Source organism: Malassezia globosa (genome assembly GCF_000181695.2).
Source record: "Malassezia globosa CBS 7966 chromosome Unknown mgl_sf_5.2, whole genome shotgun sequence".
Taxonomy (NCBI): domain Eukaryota; kingdom Fungi; phylum Basidiomycota; class Malasseziomycetes; order Malasseziales; family Malasseziaceae; genus Malassezia; species Malassezia globosa.
Genome location: NW_001849867.1, coordinates 324,283 through 341,851, shown reverse-complemented (window position 1 = coordinate 341,851; position 17,569 = coordinate 324,283). Strand labels below are relative to the sequence as shown.

The 17,569-nt window shown below is 56.9% G+C and overlaps 8 protein-coding genes across 8 annotated transcripts; 3 read left to right on the top strand and 5 right to left on the bottom strand.

Annotated features, from left to right (window-relative positions):
* Positions 1–786: 786 nt before the first annotated feature.
* Positions 787–2,376, bottom strand: MGL_2360 (uncharacterized protein; the record flags this gene model as incomplete). The annotated part of the gene is made up of 1 exon (XM_001730512.1): positions 787–2,376. The coding sequence occupies one exon, from the start codon at positions 2,374–2,376 to the stop codon at positions 787–789; it is 1,590 nt and encodes a 529-aa protein (XP_001730564.1).
* Positions 2,377–2,953: 577 nt separating this feature from the next.
* MGL_2359 (uncharacterized protein) lies at positions 2,954–3,631 on the top strand (the record flags this gene model as incomplete). Its single annotated transcript, XM_001730511.1, has 1 exon — positions 2,954–3,631. One exon carries the CDS (start codon positions 2,954–2,956, stop codon positions 3,629–3,631), a length of 678 nt encoding a protein of 225 aa, XP_001730563.1.
* A 67-nt stretch (positions 3,632–3,698) lies between these two features.
* Positions 3,699–5,021, bottom strand: MGL_2358 (uncharacterized protein; the record flags this gene model as incomplete). The annotated part of the gene is made up of 1 exon (XM_001730510.1): positions 3,699–5,021. The coding sequence occupies one exon, from the start codon at positions 5,019–5,021 to the stop codon at positions 3,699–3,701; it is 1,323 nt and encodes a 440-aa protein (XP_001730562.1).
* Positions 5,022–5,148: 127 nt separating this feature from the next.
* On the bottom strand, positions 5,149–6,534 carry MGL_2357 (uncharacterized protein; the record flags this gene model as incomplete). The annotated part of the gene is made up of 1 exon (XM_001730509.1): positions 5,149–6,534. The coding sequence occupies one exon, from the start codon at positions 6,532–6,534 to the stop codon at positions 5,149–5,151; it is 1,386 nt and encodes a 461-aa protein (XP_001730561.1).
* A 525-nt stretch (positions 6,535–7,059) lies between these two features.
* Positions 7,060–8,106, top strand: MGL_2356 (uncharacterized protein; the record flags this gene model as incomplete). Its single annotated transcript, XM_001730508.1, has 1 exon — positions 7,060–8,106. One exon carries the CDS (start codon positions 7,060–7,062, stop codon positions 8,104–8,106), a length of 1,047 nt encoding a protein of 348 aa, XP_001730560.1.
* Positions 8,107–8,353: 247 nt separating this feature from the next.
* Positions 8,354–12,715, bottom strand: MGL_2355 (uncharacterized protein; the record flags this gene model as incomplete). Its single annotated transcript, XM_001730507.1, has 1 exon — positions 8,354–12,715. One exon carries the CDS (start codon positions 12,713–12,715, stop codon positions 8,354–8,356), a length of 4,362 nt encoding a protein of 1,453 aa, XP_001730559.1.
* Positions 12,716–13,181: 466 nt separating this feature from the next.
* Positions 13,182–13,553, top strand: MGL_2354 (uncharacterized protein; the record flags this gene model as incomplete). Its single annotated transcript, XM_001730506.1, has 2 exons — positions 13,182–13,321; positions 13,532–13,553. 2 exons carry the CDS (start codon positions 13,182–13,184, stop codon positions 13,551–13,553), a joined length of 162 nt encoding a protein of 53 aa, XP_001730558.1.
* Positions 13,554–14,201: 648 nt separating this feature from the next.
* On the bottom strand, positions 14,202–16,121 carry MGL_2353 (uncharacterized protein; the record flags this gene model as incomplete). Its single annotated transcript, XM_001730505.1, has 2 exons — positions 14,202–15,868; positions 15,947–16,121. The coding sequence occupies 2 exons, from the start codon at positions 16,119–16,121 to the stop codon at positions 14,202–14,204; spliced, it is 1,842 nt and encodes a 613-aa protein (XP_001730557.1).
* Between the last annotated feature and the right edge of the window lie 1,448 nt (positions 16,122–17,569).

Sequence of the window (17,569 nt, the reverse complement as noted above, 5' to 3'; positions counted from 1 at the left end):
ACCCCTAAATGTTGACGACATTGTATGTGGCACGTCATGCGCACCGAATGAACCACAGCGAGTTTCGAAGTGAACAAGCGTCAGTTCCGCGCGATCCACCGTTAACGGCACGTGGCGAGGAACAAATCCACGACCTAGCCGCATTCTTCGCACGCATGCCAGCGGATGAGCAGCCACAGCTGATCATATGCTCGCCATACACGCGGTGCGTGCGAACAGCACTTCCGATTCATGAGAAGCTCGGTCTCGAATTGTGTATTGAGCCGGGGCTGGCTGAATGGTTCGGACCGGTTTGGCCCAAGGATACCGGGTTGCACCCGAGTCCCCGAACAGCTGAGCACCTGGTGGCTCAGTTCCCAACAATATCAACGCGATGGAAGCCACTGCTGTATCCGGATCCCCGCGGAGAATCGATTCCTGGCGTGCACGAGCGAATGAGAGAGCTCATGCGACGGATCAACGAGCGATGCTCGGCTTGGGGTCTGACACGAATATTACTTGTGTCGCATGCAGCGACGATCATTGCATTAGGTCGTATGCTACAAACGCAAGGCACGTACGAAAGTGTGCGTGAGAAAGAGATCCGTGCAGGTACAGCGAGCGTGAGCAAGTACACACGGCCGCATGTGCACGCACAAATATGGCATCAAGAGTACAATGGGCGGACATCATTTCTACCACATGGTGAAGAGCGTCACTGGGACTTTAGTTTCGTGCCTGACAACAATACAGAGCCAGGCATGGGCGTGCACTGGCACGATGTGTATGCACCGCAAGATCATCAGCTTATTTTCCATCCGAAGCTTTAGCTTGTGGTGTGCGAGGCCATGGTAAGCGTGAGGGAAGTTGTGCCCATGGGCATGGACAGACACGTTGATTGTCTGGCTGATGATCCAGGATATCGAGAGCTTCCGACACTGCCTTACTCCGCACAAGCATAGTAGGCTTGTGGCGGTTACATTGTGTGTAACGATGGATATTGGGATCCACGTTCGTTCTGATGCTGGTGCTGGTGCTGGTGCTTTGGGATTGTTGATGCGGCGGCGTTGGCGGCTGCGCCGTATCAAAGGCAAGTGAGACGGGATCGCGAGCTACAATTTCCGCCAGCATCTCAAGTCCACCGCGCCAAGATGGAAAGTTGGGATGACTTCGTAGACGCGTAAATGCATGTGGCACACTTTCACACAATGTCTTCGTCTCGCGCTGCGTGGATACGGGCAAGTGAACGTTCCGCGAGATGGCTGTACAAAATTCGGCGAGTGTCGGATCAGTTTGGCATGCAGAACAGGTGCGTCGATCACCCGTGCACTGTGGGGCAAGTTGGGAGCTTGAAGCTGAACAAGTCGCAGCCCCAAATTGTGACATGTTGCCGGGCGTGACGGCCCACAGACGCGGACGCGAAGAGTGATGCGGTCGTATTGGCAAGCGCATCGCATTCGAGCTACTAGGTTCAGGTGCCTTGGTGTACCAAAGAGTTGGCTTTGGAGCTGAGCCAGAGTCTGAGCCAGCACCAGTTACAGATGGCTTGGCCTCGTCGAGTTCTAAGCGCGCCTTTCCGCGACACACGCACACCGTTGCATCTTTGCAAAACCCACAGTCAAGATCAAGCAAAAGATCCTCTCCTTCGCTGAGCGATGCGAGAGGTAACGAGGGCTCATGCTTGCGACGTAGCGGGACCGCACGAGTGGGAGTGTATGACGTAGATGGGATGGCCTCGGCTGTCTTGACTTCGGAAGAAGTTGAAAGCGTTGGTGAAGATGGTGGCGAGAATGTGCTGTTTGCCGAGCGTAATCCATAAAAGTGCTTATGGTCCTGCGCATGTGATCCCGCGACGTTCACTTCTGTGCCTTCAGTGCCAACCGCTGAAAATTTCGACGGTCCTGTTGTCCCCGACGTTGGGGTGCCACGGATGGAAATAGCATCCCGTGAAGAACAATGTGTGTGTGTCTTCTCATGCAATGGTGGCTGACAACCTGTAGAATGAGTGGTCGCTTGTGCCTCGGCACATCGTCGGTAAGCTAAGAACTGTTGCTCCATTTGCTCGTAGCGCGCACGCAGTTCCTCGTTCGACTTGCGAAGAGCATTTGCTTCTTCACGGCACTGAAGTGCAATGCGTTGCATTTGCACATTAGCATCAATTTCTCGCGCTTGATACTGGGCGACTTTCTGCTCAAGCTCACACACGTACGCATGCCGGCGTTCTCGAAATGCTCGCTGAGAAGCGCGATTCTGGGCTTTTCGCTTTGTTGGCGGGACCGAATCCGAGGGTTTTCGCCCGGGCTTTCCACGTGCAGGTAGGACCCACTCTTTGCTGGGCTTGATGATATCGCTTTCGGCACCCAACACGTTCATATCCACCGTGGGATCGGGCGGCATGCTTGCACACAGTACAATAGAAGACATCAATTGCCAGCCTCTTCTCCCGCCTACAAACGGCTTCTGACAGAGACGCTAGAATTATAGGAAACTGCGACTGTGGTTGCGTGTGGTTGTTCGGCTATAAATGGTGACGGCGACAATTGGACCACACAAGTCGGATGTGCCTTGTGGGACAGGCAATGATGATCCAGAGCACGCACGAGCATTTAATCTGATAATGCATGCAAGTGCCACGTGGATCTGTCCACTGGGACTCTGATACGAAGCGAGGTGTCGGTGTGTGGGTGGCTAAGTTAATTCGCTTTGAGTCCCCCAAAGTGAATTTGGACAGAGTTGTGTTGGCGCAGTGACCCAGCATCAAGAAGGTCCTAAAGCCCAGTACTGGTTGCACTGACTGGCAAGGGCAAAGGCACATTGCTTGAAGCAGGCGGTTTTTAGTTGTGAAGTATGAGCGAAGGCCGATGCTGAAGACGTAACTAGCTGGGACTTGTTTGAAGAGCCGCGCGATTTCCGTCCACCAACGCCGCCACCGACAGAAGCTCAACACGTGCGAAAAAATGGCGACGTCGTGACAATGCGTCTCGTAGGCTCACACCCTCTTTGGGGGCACTACTTGTGGAATGCAGCTCCTACTCTTTCTATGTACTTGGAAGAGCACGATGCTCTGGTGCGCGACAAGTATGTGCTCGAGCTGGGTGCTGCTGCGGGTCTGCCATCGATTGTGGCAATGAAGCTGGGGGCACGGGCCGTTGTGGCCACGGATTATCCGGATCCTGATTTGATGCAAAATTTGTCATTCAACCTCGCACGGTACGGATCGGCCAAAGCTCTAGGCTACATATGGGGTGCAGATTGTGCGCCGCTCAAGGAGCATGCGCCTCATGGCTACGACCTGCTTTTGCTTTCAGACTTGATCTTTAACCACCAGGCGCATCCAGCGCTTATCGATACCCTGGACCGCTGCCTGCATCCCCAGGGGCAGGCGCTTGTGTTCTTTAGTCATCACCGACCACATATGGCTGAACGCGACTTGGCTTTCTTCACTTTGGCTTCGCAGCGTGGCTACATTTGTGAAAAGCTAGATGAATGGCTCCTTACGGTACGTACCGGAAGCACGTCGAAGCCCCCACCCTCCCCCCTCCTCCCCTTTCTCACAGCATATGCTAACTCGTCCACTTTGTACATATCATCGCGAACCGCACCTATGCTCGTTACTTTCTTTCATCTCACTCGTATAGCCCATGTTCCCTGATGACCCAGGTGATGCTAATATACGTGCTACAGTGCATGGATACGTAGTACGTCCCACATGAATTCAATCATTCCCCCATGGCAGTAGGGTCTTTTGCTGGCTTGTCTTTAGCGGCCAAGTCATGTCGCAACCGAGACAACGCAGCCTCAGCAGCCACACGTTCTTTTTGGATGTCGTCAGTTCGCTTCGTGCGCGCTGTCCCACGAACACTTAGTTTAGCAATGGCATGCGTAAGTTCACGTGTGCTCGGAAGCACGGACGCTTCGGCGTCTTCAACTGCACTAGCGGAGTCCTTTGCTAAAGATGAGTCGGCTGCTTTCGGCGAAGCCACAGTGGTTGGTGAGACAGCTCGACCTCCCAAGACAGGAGCAGCCGATGCAGCGGAGGCAACGACGGCGTCTGCCGACGTAGAGTGAGTATTTTGGGCTGTTGAAGAATGCTCGGCAGGACCTGTGACAGACTCTGCATGTGACGTCGCCTCTCTGGGATCATTATTGTCTTTAGGATGCGTCCGACGATGATTCTCAGCCAAGGACTCCGGCCGAGGTGGCACTGATGCTTTGATTGGTGGAGTAACCTCGTCCGTCTCAGGGAACGGATACTCTTGTTCATTTCGTGGCGCTCCGACAGGCGCTGTCTGGTCAACGGTGGGCGAAGACGAGTCAAAGCCCTTGGTGCGCACAGGAGGATCTGGGTGCGTGGACACATGTGATGAGGACGATGGCGCATAAGTGCGAGTCTGCACTGGCTGCGCCCAGTGAGGCGTTGGTGGCAAGTTTGTGTGAGCGTTGGGCATGGCCATCGAAAGATGCATGTCCACGGGAGCGCCAGGCGCTGCATTCAAGTACGAGTTGATCCCATTTGAGACGCCTGATGTATTCAAGGCAATCCCTGGACTCATCATGTAGGGGTATATGGGAGGTGTTTCTAGGACTGAACGAAGGATGAACCCAGGCATACCTGGTGTCAATGGCACACCAGGTGTCATTGCACCGATAGGTGGAAATGAAACGGGCGGCATGGCAATGCGTCCAGGATGAGGGACGTGATGCGCGGGATCAGAAGATGCTGGCGCCGTTGTGGTCGATGAAGGAACAGCTGACGATCCCAGCGGGAACTGCGGTTGCGGCTGCGGTTGCGGCTGCGGTGATGGCTGCTGCTGCAACTGCTGGGGCTGCCGCTGCTCCGACGACAGGGGAAGCGGCATGGCGGTAGAAGCGGCCGCTGCAGCAGAGGTAGGGACAGAAGTAGCATTATTGGGTATGTGCTGACCCCAATGCATAGAGTGATCATGCAGTTGGGATGGCATGACAGTGTGCAAGAATGGTGCACCCAGCAAAGCCAGGCGCAGCAGAAGGGGCAGTTGACACTGGCAAGCGCTGTGGTGCATGTTGCGGCATAGGTGGTGGCAAGGGGGGCGCCATGGTATTTGATGGTGCCACGTTTCGAGAATGGAAGGCTGACGTGTATTGATACGGATCTGTCGGCACCATGAAGGAGACGGGACCGTAGTGCGTCTAACGATCAAAGTGAACCTTCAATATGCGACCGCTGTATTCATATCCGTGATACAGACGCACGGCCGTTTGGGCATCCTCTGGCGACGCGAACAAGACAGTGCCAAAACCGCGACTTCGTCCATCGGCATTGAGAGCAACGTCAGCACGCTGGATGTTGCCAGCCGCGCGAAAGAGATCTTTGAGATCCTGCCACTGGCAATGGAATGGCAAGTTCCCAACAAAGAGAACACGGCCAGGATAGGGCAAAGGCGCAGCTGTCGCTGGAGACGAATAACGGGACCACGGATCACTTGCTGCTGCATGCGAAGATGGCACGTGACGCAAAGACGAGAACGAAGAGGACGCCATAGTCGTCGGCGGCATCAGCGTGGATGATGATGACGCCGCAGAGGGTTGGGACGTAGCCGACAAAGGCGCTGCGGCTGAAGATGACACCGCCGGACCGGTCGCAGCGGCACTTGCCGAACCAGCCGATGACGCGGCGTTTATTGCCATCGGTATGAGGGAACGACGGAGATTCCTATCATGCAGAAGAGACGCGGTTTTCGACGACGTGGTTTGGTCATCGAGCGTGACATCAAGCACATGGCCATGCCAGTTGTAGCCGTGGAGGATCTGGATCGCATAGTGTGCATCCGCTTCGGTGGCAAACAGAACGGTGCCCGAGTCGACGTAGCGAGGATCGTGAAGCATGTTGTGCACATCGGCGCGGAGCACAGTGCCTGCGCGACGGAACAGATCCTTCAAGTCCTGCCAACGGACCTGAGGAGGCAAGTTCCGCACATACAATTGAGTGCGCTGATCGCCAGCTGCATGAGCACCAGCAGCCGCGCCATGGAGCATGGGCCGCGTCGCATCCAAGTCATCGCGACGCTGTATCTGCTTGTAGGGCGAGACAGAGCGAGTTGGTGATACACTACGACGCCCAAAGTGGGAGAGAAAGGGCGATGATAGAGGAAAGTGCGACTCGGTCGCTGACAGGGGTCGTGGTACCGGCGCTCCAGGAGCGCCGTTGCTTTTGGTGCCCAAAGTTGCACGAAGATCTGACATGCTAGATGCACGTGAGTCTGTCGACGCGGTTGGTGCATTGGTGCCAGGCCCGCCGTCGCTAGGACACAGAAGCATGGCATTGGAAGCGAACTCTGGGCCGGATGAAGGAAAAACATTCAAGGATGGCATACTGGGAGGGAGACCCGAGTCTGAGAGATTTGTTGCGCTACTCGCACGACGGCTCATAACCGCAGCGGCATTGGAGACACCATCCAGCACGCTAGGTATGGAAGTTCGACGAATTGTCGCGTGATCGAGTTCATGCTCAGACTTGTTGTTTGAGGCGATCGCTAAAGGCTCAAGGGTAGTATTGGGCGATCGAGCAAAACGCATCGACCGGGAGCCCGACCCAAGGAGGAGGACGAAGGCGTACGATAAGACCAGACTCCTCTAGCGAGTCGCAGAGGGATGGAGTACTGACCGCTACGCTGACTCTGCTCTCTCAGGTGCCAAACGATCGCGTCGCCGGTGTATCGTGGTATCACGTGATGTTCACTCGTCCTATCGGACCCACTTGGCCCAGCCAGGCGTGTTGCGTCAGAGTGGATGAGATGGAGAAACTCGCCGAGCCAGAAATTTCTTCGTTGGGCTCAGGTAAGGTGGGCACAAGGAAGGTGAGAGACGGAGGGTGGAGTTCTTCCACGTGGGAAGGAGTTGGAGGAGGAGGATGTGGCCAGATGACCAAGCACGACATAGTGGATAGAGGTGTGTATGTGTTAGGTCGTGTGGAAGCGTGTGCCGTTGGTGCAGCGACGATTTGGCTCTCGTCTTCTCACAAGATTACACACACGTTAACAGCGTAGCAGCAGCCGTGGCAGTATAAGCATCGGCAGTGAGAATCCCCCCAGAACAACCTAGATGACTGGGCTTCTTTTAGGACGATGTGCACGACAAGCTGTGCGCACCAACGCGGCACTGTTGCGCGCACGCTCAAGTTGGAGATGGGAGAGCACCGAAGCTGCAGCCACAGCAGCAGCTGGCGTGACACGAAGCAACGAGAGCCGCCTTACGAAGGCAGATGTAGCGCATACGGCGTCGCCTGTGTCTGAAACAGCAATGCAACGAGCGCTACCTATCCTGTTCAACACGGAGGAACTCGCGAGATTCCCCGATCTGCTCAAGGAACCGAAGGCGTTGCACGATGTGCCTGTGTATCAGTACGAAGCGACGGAGCAAGTGCCATATACGAACAGTGTGACTATGTACAATGAGACGGAGCGTCCGTACTTTGCGACGCCGCCGCCTTCTGTGCTGGCTGTTATGACGTCTGGTAGTGATCTGGGCGAGGAAGTGAACTCTGAGAGCTACCTGAGCTCCGTCACACCATTGAGTGCGATGGAGATCCGTCAGTTGCACCGCTACAACATTACGATCAAGCGCGTCGTCAATATGACCGGCAAGGGCCGTGTGCCTAGTTGGTACTCGCTCGTCATTGCAGGCAATGGCCGTGGACTCGTGGGCTATGGCGAAGGCAAAGATACCAACATTGGCCGTGCTAACAAAAAGGCATTCCATGCCGCTGTGAAAAACATGGATCTCGTGTCGGTCCACCGCTCAAAGAGTGGTGCCAACACGGTGGAAACGCCCGTCGAGGGCCACTGGGGTGCTACGCGCGTCGCGATCCGTCCACGACCCGCTGGCTTTGGCCTGCGTGTGCCCAATGTGCTACACCCTATTGCGCGCGCAGCAGGATTCACAGACTTGAGCGCGGCCGTGTATGGCTCATCGAATGCGATGAATGTCATCAAGGCCGCGCTCCAGGTCCTGTGGGGTGGCAGTGCGCCCATCGGAATGGGTGGCGGTGTGCGTGGTAAGATGCGCCGAGGCGATCGTGGACAGGGTGCACGTACGCGACGTGATATGGAGCTGAGTCGTGGACGCCGCCTGGAAGAACTGGATGTCTAGGCTCTGCTAGGTGGAGCGTGATATCGGATGTATGTATGCGAATCGCGATTATACGTGCAAGAAGGGAGAGAGAGAGAGAGACTATTTGGGACCAAAAAAAATAATAGTCTTGGGGATAGATGAGCCTGCGTATATGCGCTAGGAGGATGTATGTATCTCTGATGAACTCGACATAGAAAGAGGTAGAGCGCATAACCGAAAAAAAAAAAGGGAAGGGGAAAGCACGACGCTCGATGATGTACGTGGTTCATGTCGCAGATACATCACGTTTCAAGGCAGCGTCAAGCATGTCAACACACGCACGGAATCGCTCGTCTGACACCGGCTGCTGCGAGGTGCCGGCATGCGGGATCGGTGCATTGTCGAGGCCCCAGCCGAAGCTCAGACGCACCATCGCAAGGTACTCGGCAGCTGAGTAGGTGTCCTGGGCCGTTGAGAGCCAATGCTCTGGCTCGCGAGCCAGCATCTCCCAGAGGCGCTTGCTTCTGTCCAGATCGATGCGCCGAGGCTCGTCGACGATGTTCTTGAGGTTCTGCTGGAGACTCAGCAGGTTTCGCAGCATCTTGGTGACGCCATAGCGATTGATGGCCGTCACGTGCAAGACGGCTTCCGTCATGATCGCGTCCATGAGCACATCGAGGCCGTCAAAAACGTACGCATGGTGCGTGGGAAGCATGGTTTCTTTGTACACCTCATGGCACGCACCCAGCTCTGTGTTCAGCTCGACGACATGTGCGTCGGGTTCCATCGACAGCGCATCACACACGTACGAGCCAAGCACGGCAGCTCGCAGGTAGTAGAGCGTCTTGAGCCGTAGCTCGACGCGCAACGTCATCAGCACGCATTTGGCCAGCATGGCATACATGGACGGCACATCCTGCCAGAGAGATTGGGTGCCTGACGCCACAGGCAGAGGAAGCGCCGTAGTGCGACCATCGGCATTGGCGGACGAAGTGGGCGTCGCTGCAACGGATGGAGCTGAGCTCGCCACGTCTCCGGCTGCTGGATCGACGTGGAACTGTGCGATGTGCATGCCCAACCAGTGCAGCGTGTGGTGCAGAGTGCCAAGCGCCAAGTGCCGCTTCCGCGACGTGATGAGGTCGGAGCGCTTGAGATCCAGGCCCTCGGCCATATGCAGCTCGGTCCGCGCCTCCGCGCGGCACACGTCCACAGCGCGCGTGCTGGATGGCGGCGCATCGAGAGCCGTCGCAAGGCATGCATACAGCTCTGGGCGCTGTGCCCACACGGCAGCCAGCAGGTAGGGCCCATTGGCCGAGTCGGCATCTTCGGCAACGAGACGCTTGAATCGTGCATTGCATGCCTCATAGTACACGAGGAACGCCGCGATGATCAGGTTCGCAAAGCCGGCTTGCTCGAACGGCGCTGCCTGCAGCATCGCATACAGGCTCTCGACGAGCGAGACAAGCTGCACGCTGCTGCGCACGACCGCTCGCGACACGCCCACGCGAGCGGCAGGCTCAGCATGGAATGCATCAGGCGCACTCGAGGCACCCTGCACAAGAGCGTGCACCTGCTCGCCCAGGAGCGGGAGGAACCGCTCCTGGACAAACTCACGGAGGAAGCGGCCAAAGTCGGCGGCATGCGCAGCGTCAGCAGGCAGGACCTGCTCAGCCCGCTGCACGAACTGGAGGGTGGGCGGCAGCAGAATGGACGCCGTGAACGTGAGTGGCTTTACGAGGCGACGGTGTCCGGCGCCCAGGTATTCGTCTGTGCGTGTGCGCGGCTCCAGGACGAACGGCAGCGCCGTATCCTGACCCACAAGACCCGGCACGTAAGCATCGAGCGCCTCGTCGACGACCTCGGACGCCTCGCGCACAGCCGCACTGGGCCGGCTGGCGTGATTCAGGCGGAAGAGCACATTTCGCTCGCGCTCAAAGCGCGTCATGCGCAGGACCGTCTCCAGAGACGGTACATGCTGCGACACGACGGTGCGGTCAGAGTCTTCCACGAGGTAGTCGAGTAGGAGCATGTGGATCTCATGCTCGACGGCATCCCACACACGAGCGAGCGCGGCGACGCCCGTCTCGGCACTCGCGCGATCCGCCGCGCCGGCATCGTGGGGATTCGCTCGCGATATCAGCACGCTCGCGACTTCCTGTACGGCGCGGTGCGCGGCAAGCACCGCCTCCAGCTTCGAGAACAGCGTCCAGACAAAGTCGCGCATGATCTCGGTGTCGTGCTGCAGCGCCGCATGGTCGGCACTGGCCGTCATGCGCGAGAGCGATGAGTCAGGCAGGCCACGCAGCAGGAATGGGCGGCTGGCGCTTCCTGGCGCGTCCAGCACCGAGTGCACGGCATGCGGTGCAAACAGGACCGTCTCGAGACGCACCGGCGCCGTCGAGCTGTGCGACACATGCCGTGCTTCCACCTGCTCGATCGTCTTGTCGACCAGCTGGTGCAGCTCCGTCGATAGCAGCTGCGACACGGTGTCGAGTGCATAGCCGATCTTGCCAAGCTGCATGAGCGACTCGAGCAGCATCTCCAGGTAGAGGAAACTGTCGTCCTCGGCCGTTTGGGTGGCGTCCCGCTTGGGCGACGCACGCGACAGGGCCTCGGGCTTGGTCTCCTCGGAGCCGTCCCAGTGGAGATACGCGTCCCGCACGACGCCCGCCTCCGCCGGCGGCATGCCAGCGACGATCTCGTACGGAATGCGCGCGCGCANAGCGCCCAGAAACTGCGTCAGCGTCGTCCACGCACGCTCACCCGTGCCAGGCGCCCCCAGCACCATATGCGGCAGCGTGTCCTGCCCCGGCACGTACGACCTCCAACGTGCATCGCACCAGTAACTCTTCACATGCAGGTGGCTCTGCAGCTCTTCAATGAGAATGTCTAGGAGCGAGTGCTCCTGCGACCGCAGGTACGCACGCAAGTCGGCCGCAGCGCCGAGCTCGGCAATGTCGTCGCGCTGGATCATCCGCAGAGAGCGCATCAGCAGGTGCGTCGCTTCCAAAAACCGCTTTTCCGTCATCAGCGATTCAAGTTCATCCGGCACATCACGCAGCTGCTCAAGAAGCGTCAGCACACGCATCGCCTCCTTCACACTCTGCATCCGCTGCCACATCTGCACTAGGTCGGCGCGCCGTGTCCCGAGGGCATCACGCGCACTTTGCAGCTGCTGCCGCGCGCCAGAAATGCTGTCTTGCGAGGCGGACAGCGACGCAATCATCCCATGATTCACAGTGATGGCCGACGCAAACGAGTTGTAGTGGTCGCCGACCGTGCTTTGCAGTGCTCTCTCGATCATGCCCGCTAGCGACGAAAAGTCTCCCATGTATGCGCGTAACGGCCCGTGCGGCAGGAGCGCCATCGATAGCTGCACGGGGTTGAAGTCCGTATCGAGCAAAAAGTCCCACTCACTCTTGATCTTGCGCAGCACCGCCTGCAGCGTGCGGAAGTTCGGTGAATCGTGCTGGTCGACATACGCTTCCACTGGTCGCCCGCGCCGTGGCTGCATCACTCGCGGCAGGTGAGGCGTGTGTCGCTCGCGCTCAGCGCTGCGTAAGAGACGCAGTTTCTGCTTCCGACGTGCCTCGGCCAATTCACGCTCCTGCGTCAGTGAGCCCAGTCGATGCAGTGGCTCTTGGCCCGATGGTGCCATGGCTGCTGCTGCCGCGCTGGTGCTTGCACCCGTAGCTACGGCAGCATCGAGTCCAGGCGCAGGCGCAGAGGTCACCGCAGGCGTGGAGGCCAACGCTGATGCCGACGTCGATGCCGACGTCGATGGAATGCCCTGCACAGCAGCTGACGAAGACACAGGAGATCGGGGCGGTTTCGGCTCGCGCCGTGGACGCAAGCGCGATCGTACATCGACATGCCCCTCCGGCGACGCAGGACGCTCGTCCACCATCATGGATGTTCGTGGTGTCGATGATTCCCATGGCCCTTGCGCAGATCGTCTTTCAGGAGCGCGCGCTTGGATAGGTGGTGCGTCTTGGCCCGACATGCGAGCACCTGCGCTCGTCGGTTGCGTCGATATGGTCGACGTCGGTGGCGCCTCCGTCTCTGATGCGCCTGGTGGCGCAGGTGCAGTCCATGCATCTGCGAAGGAATCGCGCATGTATGGATCCATAGCGACAGCCAATGGCGCTGCTTGAGCAGCTGGTACCGATTCCATCGACGTCGACGCTGCTGCTGGGGTAGGAGAAGGCAGTCGTGCAGCTTTGGGTGGGCGCACACGTGGTCTGGATGGCATAGCGTCAGCTGCCAACCCATCTGCCGGTGGCACAGAGAGTCCTACAGACTCGGCGCTTGGTGTGGATGTCGGCATGGGCGCCGTTGCATATGCGTCGTCAGGCGCAAATCCCGCTCCCTGCTCTCGTGCTGGCATCTGTCGATCTGACGCGGCAGCGAGCATGTCAGGCTGCATCTGCGCACGACTAGATGGTCCAGCATGCATGTCCGTACCAGGAAGCGACGACAGCGGGATCTGGGACGACGGCGGCGGCGGCGACAGGGTCCCTGGCATGGGAAACGCATTGTGGCCAGGGACATTGATGTACCCGTGCGCGATGCCAGCACCCTCGCCTAGCCGCGTGTTTTCATGGCGGATGGTCGGCCTCTGCTTTTTAGTGGCGGTGATCCGCTTCATGATAAGCGCTTCGATTTCCCTATCGTTGTCGTCGTCGTCGTCGTCGTTCTCGTTGTCGTGCGTGTGTCAAAGTCGGTCTGTACGAGAAGCACGAGCCGGAGTCCTTGAGATTCGTCACCACGAGACGACGACGCGCTTGATTCGTCCCAAGCCTGACCAGCCAGCCAACTAGTCGCTCCCTTCCCCCGCCGCCGCGGCGCGCCCCCATGAGTGCTCCACACGCTCTCTTGATTCGGCCGAACTTAGCGAGAAGAGCCTTGGGTGGAGGCCTCTGCACAACACTTGGGGAAAGGAGGAGGCAGGGGGCCGAGGGGTCGTGCGCCTGTCTGGAACAGAACGACATCGTTGGCGAGCTGACGCTGGCTCATTTGCCTTGCCTTGACGTATTGAGTCATTGCACGCGTGTGGCAGTGCCCTTTCCCGGAAGCGCGCGCAATACAGGTGGGACCATCTTCTTTGAAGGTGTATGGACGAGCGGTCGGACCCGAATTTCCCCAAGCAACTCAATATCGCTCCCGCAGCGCCCAAGTCTCAAGATGCGGGCGATGCTTGGTGTCATGATAGTGCTGAAGACATAGCTGACTACGGAATTGCTGGTCGGATCTGGTACGTACATACAGCCTCTCGGCATCTGTGCGCGATCTGAGACGTTATCTCATGCCTTGGTTAGGGAATCTGCCTTCCTCGTTGTTTCGTACATGAAAGCCCCTGGCCATTGGACATGGGACCCCGAAAGAACGATCTTCGACGCTTCACAACCTCGAACTGTGCTGGAGCTGGGTGCTGGCGTCGGCACAGCTGGACTTTCAACGGCAGGTCTTCTGCCACCCGTGATTAGGTCGCCACCGAGCCCATCGCAGCCATCCAAGTGCCATCACGTCGTGCTGACGGATTTACCAGACGTATGTGCACTGCTCCAACGAAATGCCAGTTCGTTCCATCGGGAGGGCGTATGCGTGCATGTTCGTGCACTACCATGGGGAGACAGACTCTCGTCACACCAGGTTGTCCAAGAATTTCGCCCCACGCATATCCTGTGCTCCGATCTCGTGTACTTTCCTGAACTTTTGGCGCCTCTGCTATCGACTCTGCTCGACATCACAGATCAAGTGCCAGATGCACCCGTGCTCATTGCGTACAAGATCCGCTCGCTCACCAAAGAGCAGCCGTTCTGGACAGCCTTGGGTGTATGGTTCGACTTTACTTGGGTACAGTGCGCTGCCCCAGGCGCATCGATGCAGCGCTTTGGCTCACATGCGTCGCACTTTGTCCATCCACCTCCTTGTAACCACGATGGTGTCCCGCAAGATGATTTTTTCCTTTTTGTCGCACACCGCTTGCCGCACACACTCGCGTGGACTCGCCCACAAAATGCTGCCCACTTGCTGAGCGGCATGCATGTCGACCATGGGCGCTTGGTCACGGCCGAGGGGACAGACAAGTTCGAGTGGATGATGCTAAGTGCCGCAAGTGATTCGTATCTACATTAGGTGTACCTGGCCTGCTTTTCTTTCCGACCAGAGCTCTCGCCCTCTGCGTGAGGACGCTTGGCGGCGTCCTGCCCAGACAAGTCACCTGGGGGCATGCCGGGTGGCATCCCAAGAGGCATTCCAGGTAGCACTCCAGGCGGCATTCCAGGCGGCATTCCAGGCGGCATTCCAGGCGGCATCCCGGGCGGCATCCCGGTCGGCGCGCCAGACGAAAACGTTTGGAAAAACAACATTTGTTGGAACTGCAGTTGCATTTGCAGTTGCATTCGCATCGGCATCGGCAGCTGCGGGTTTTGCAGCATCATGACAATTTGCTGTACAGTTTGTGGATGAAAGGTCGGTGCGCCGTCGCCGGAGCCAGGACCAACACTTGGACCCGCGCCTAGCATGGGCATTGACCCCTTGGCCGTAGCACTGGCATCATCTGCGATGGCCGCCAAAGGTGCAACCGTCGGTGTAGAGCCCGATTCTGGCTCGGCAGCCTTGGCTGACGTGCCATGATCAGCGGTCGCTGTTGAATTCGACGCGACGTCCTTGCTCACGGCCGGATCCCTCCCACTTGACGCCCTGTCTTTGCTGTCCGACACCGAACCAGCAGCAGCAAACTCCGAGACGGCCGCCTGCTGCGCAGCTTCTTCATCAACACCTGTGCCTTGCTCGAACGCCTCTTCACTGCGAGCAATCGTCTTTTCCACATACTCACGCACGAGCTTTCGCAAGACATCGTCAATCTTCAGCATCTCAATGTCAGGAATACGCTTTTCACACTCAGGACACACAAAGTCATGCTCAAACAGATGCGTCTGCACGCACTCCTCACAAAAGGACGTGTGGCAGCATGACGTCTTCACGGCATCGCGCACTAGCTTAGAGCACAGTGGACATGCTAATGCAGGATCCGACGGTACCGATTGGTACACGTCCGTCTTAGACAATGGCCGCGATCGAGCGCGGCTGCGCTGCCATGAGCTGGAGTCGGGTGTAGCAATCACGTAGGATCCATCCGGCGTCACCATCACACCTGACATATTTTCGGCCGTCGATTGCTCCACGGTTTTAAGCATGCTCTTGGGAATCCCTGTTGTGCGCTTGAAGCGCCGATTATCATATTCGGGATTATCATTCGTTGGGCAGTCTTGGATCCAATGGCCTTTTTGTCCGCATCGATAGCAGATAAAGCCTGGCGGCGGCGGTCGCCGCTCTATCGCCGACATGGCATAGCCACCACCATCTCGGCCCGGAGGTGGTCCTCGGCGCGGTGCACCACTCCGTTCTCTGTACGTTGCGTGTGACATGCGTTCCTGTGTTTCTTCCCATTGCTCAGTGGATGCTTGGAACATGGCAGCAATCTTTGAGGCTTCATCCTGATGATTGTCAATGGCGGCGGATTGGATCGCTGCAGCTGGCATGGCCGATGCGGCTGTTGACGATGATGGCGCATCACGCCCGTCAAATCTCTTCGACATGGGCCCACGGTATGGCATGCTTTGTGAAGGTACATTCGGTGCCATAGACGTGCTTGGTACGGAGCCATTGGCTGTTGCTGTACTTTGCATATCTGCAACATAAAGCTGGGCCGTCCCGCGTCCTGGCTTCGAGGGAGGCAAGCGTCGCACAATCACTTGTGACGCTCGCGGAATCGTGTAGTTATCGTCCTTGTACTCTATACATACATGTGTGTGTAAGCAGTGGGCACATGTAAAGATACATCTAGATCCACATCCTCTCGCCGTTCACGTACCTTCGTCAGTATCTGCATTATATACGGCTAGATCAAAGTCTGTGCCCTTGCCCATTTTATTTTGGAGGATGATCTCTCGCTTCAACTCCCACACACTGATGCCTGTCCCATCAAACGTGAGCCGCTGTGGCTCACGCTGTGATCGGAACCTATAGTATACTGCCGATGTGGCCATCGTGTGATACGATGTGGATACGAACCTGCCACAATGCCGCGAACAATGCACACACAAGCTCAACTGCTCGACGTGTGCTTTTCCACCGACAACATCATCACTGCTGTATGTTGCTGGTGGAGTAGTCACGTGATATGCTTTGCAAGATTGGCTGTCGTTGACCTCTGAAAATAGTCCAGACCCCGCCCCCTTCCTCTTCACACTCGTTTCTTTTCAACCCGAACCTAAGCGAAATACCTTTTTCTCTTTCTTCCACTGACGTATCTACTCTGCTGTGTGACGCAAATGTCTTTCGTCCCTTAGCTGTAGCACGTGTATGTTTGAATCAGCCTCGTGGCGAGCACGCGATCTGCTTGATACGATGCGATGCGTACGCAAGCACAAGTAAATGGGTATGTGTTATGTCCATGTGTGTCCGTGGACCGCTTTAGGATGAAAGTATGCAAAAGTGGGAATCTCTCCTATGCAAAGTATGAGGATGCCTAATGTTGTTTTGCTCCCTGATCCGTGATATGTAATCGTTAGACAAATCCTCACACTCAACAGGAGTCTTGGTCAATGGATTCATCATGGCTTGGATGTGCAAATGGCACAAAGATGCTGCAGCGCCGCCATGCTCTACCGATATGAGCTTCCTTTGGTAAAAGCAGGTGTTGGATGGCCCGCTTTGCATCTATGTGCAGACTATTGCATTTGGTAACGACGTGCGCGACCCATCAGAGTGCCTAAACATGAACCACCCCGAGGTATGTATGAGTTGCCAAGTCCCTCTCTCAACCGACCTGGGTAACCCTTTGTTGGTTGCTTCCAGCATTCTGGCGCATACCATCGCAGCGAAATGACGAGCACGTTTTCATGCACCACTCTAAGCACCGCGATGCTGAGTCAAAAAACCTAATCACCATCTTTCGACTGATCGCTGCTGGTTCCCGCGTCTTTTCTTGCAGATCAAGATTCATACTGACTCACAGGTCCTGGATATCTTGTCGATCGCGTATTTTCACGTCAGGTGCGGCAGTTTTTTTTTGCGCTCAGATCCAAAAGAAAAGGCCCTCGTCGATAAGAGGAATCGCTCACTTTTCGGGGCAGATGAGCATCTGAGTTCGAGGGACATGCATTAGAAAATCAGGCTTTTATGCCGAGGTACCTTTTGAACCCGAGACTCCTGCCGATCTCGCGCGCCGAATTTTGTGGATTCGATGCGTTGAATGCGCCGAAAAAAAAAAAAATGCCTCTTCACAACGTGGGGGGATCTTGTGTAGAGGATAGCGTTCGACACAACACTTCTGGCTTGCGAGTATGTATTCTAGATTCGTTCGAGCGTGGCACTTGTTAGGTCTATGCCCGCCCTTTCTTGTGCATTCGCATCATGTTTGAACATAGTTTCTAATATCGAGAACTGAATCTAGCGGGTTTTGTCTCCCCCGAAAATATATTGTGAGTGAAAG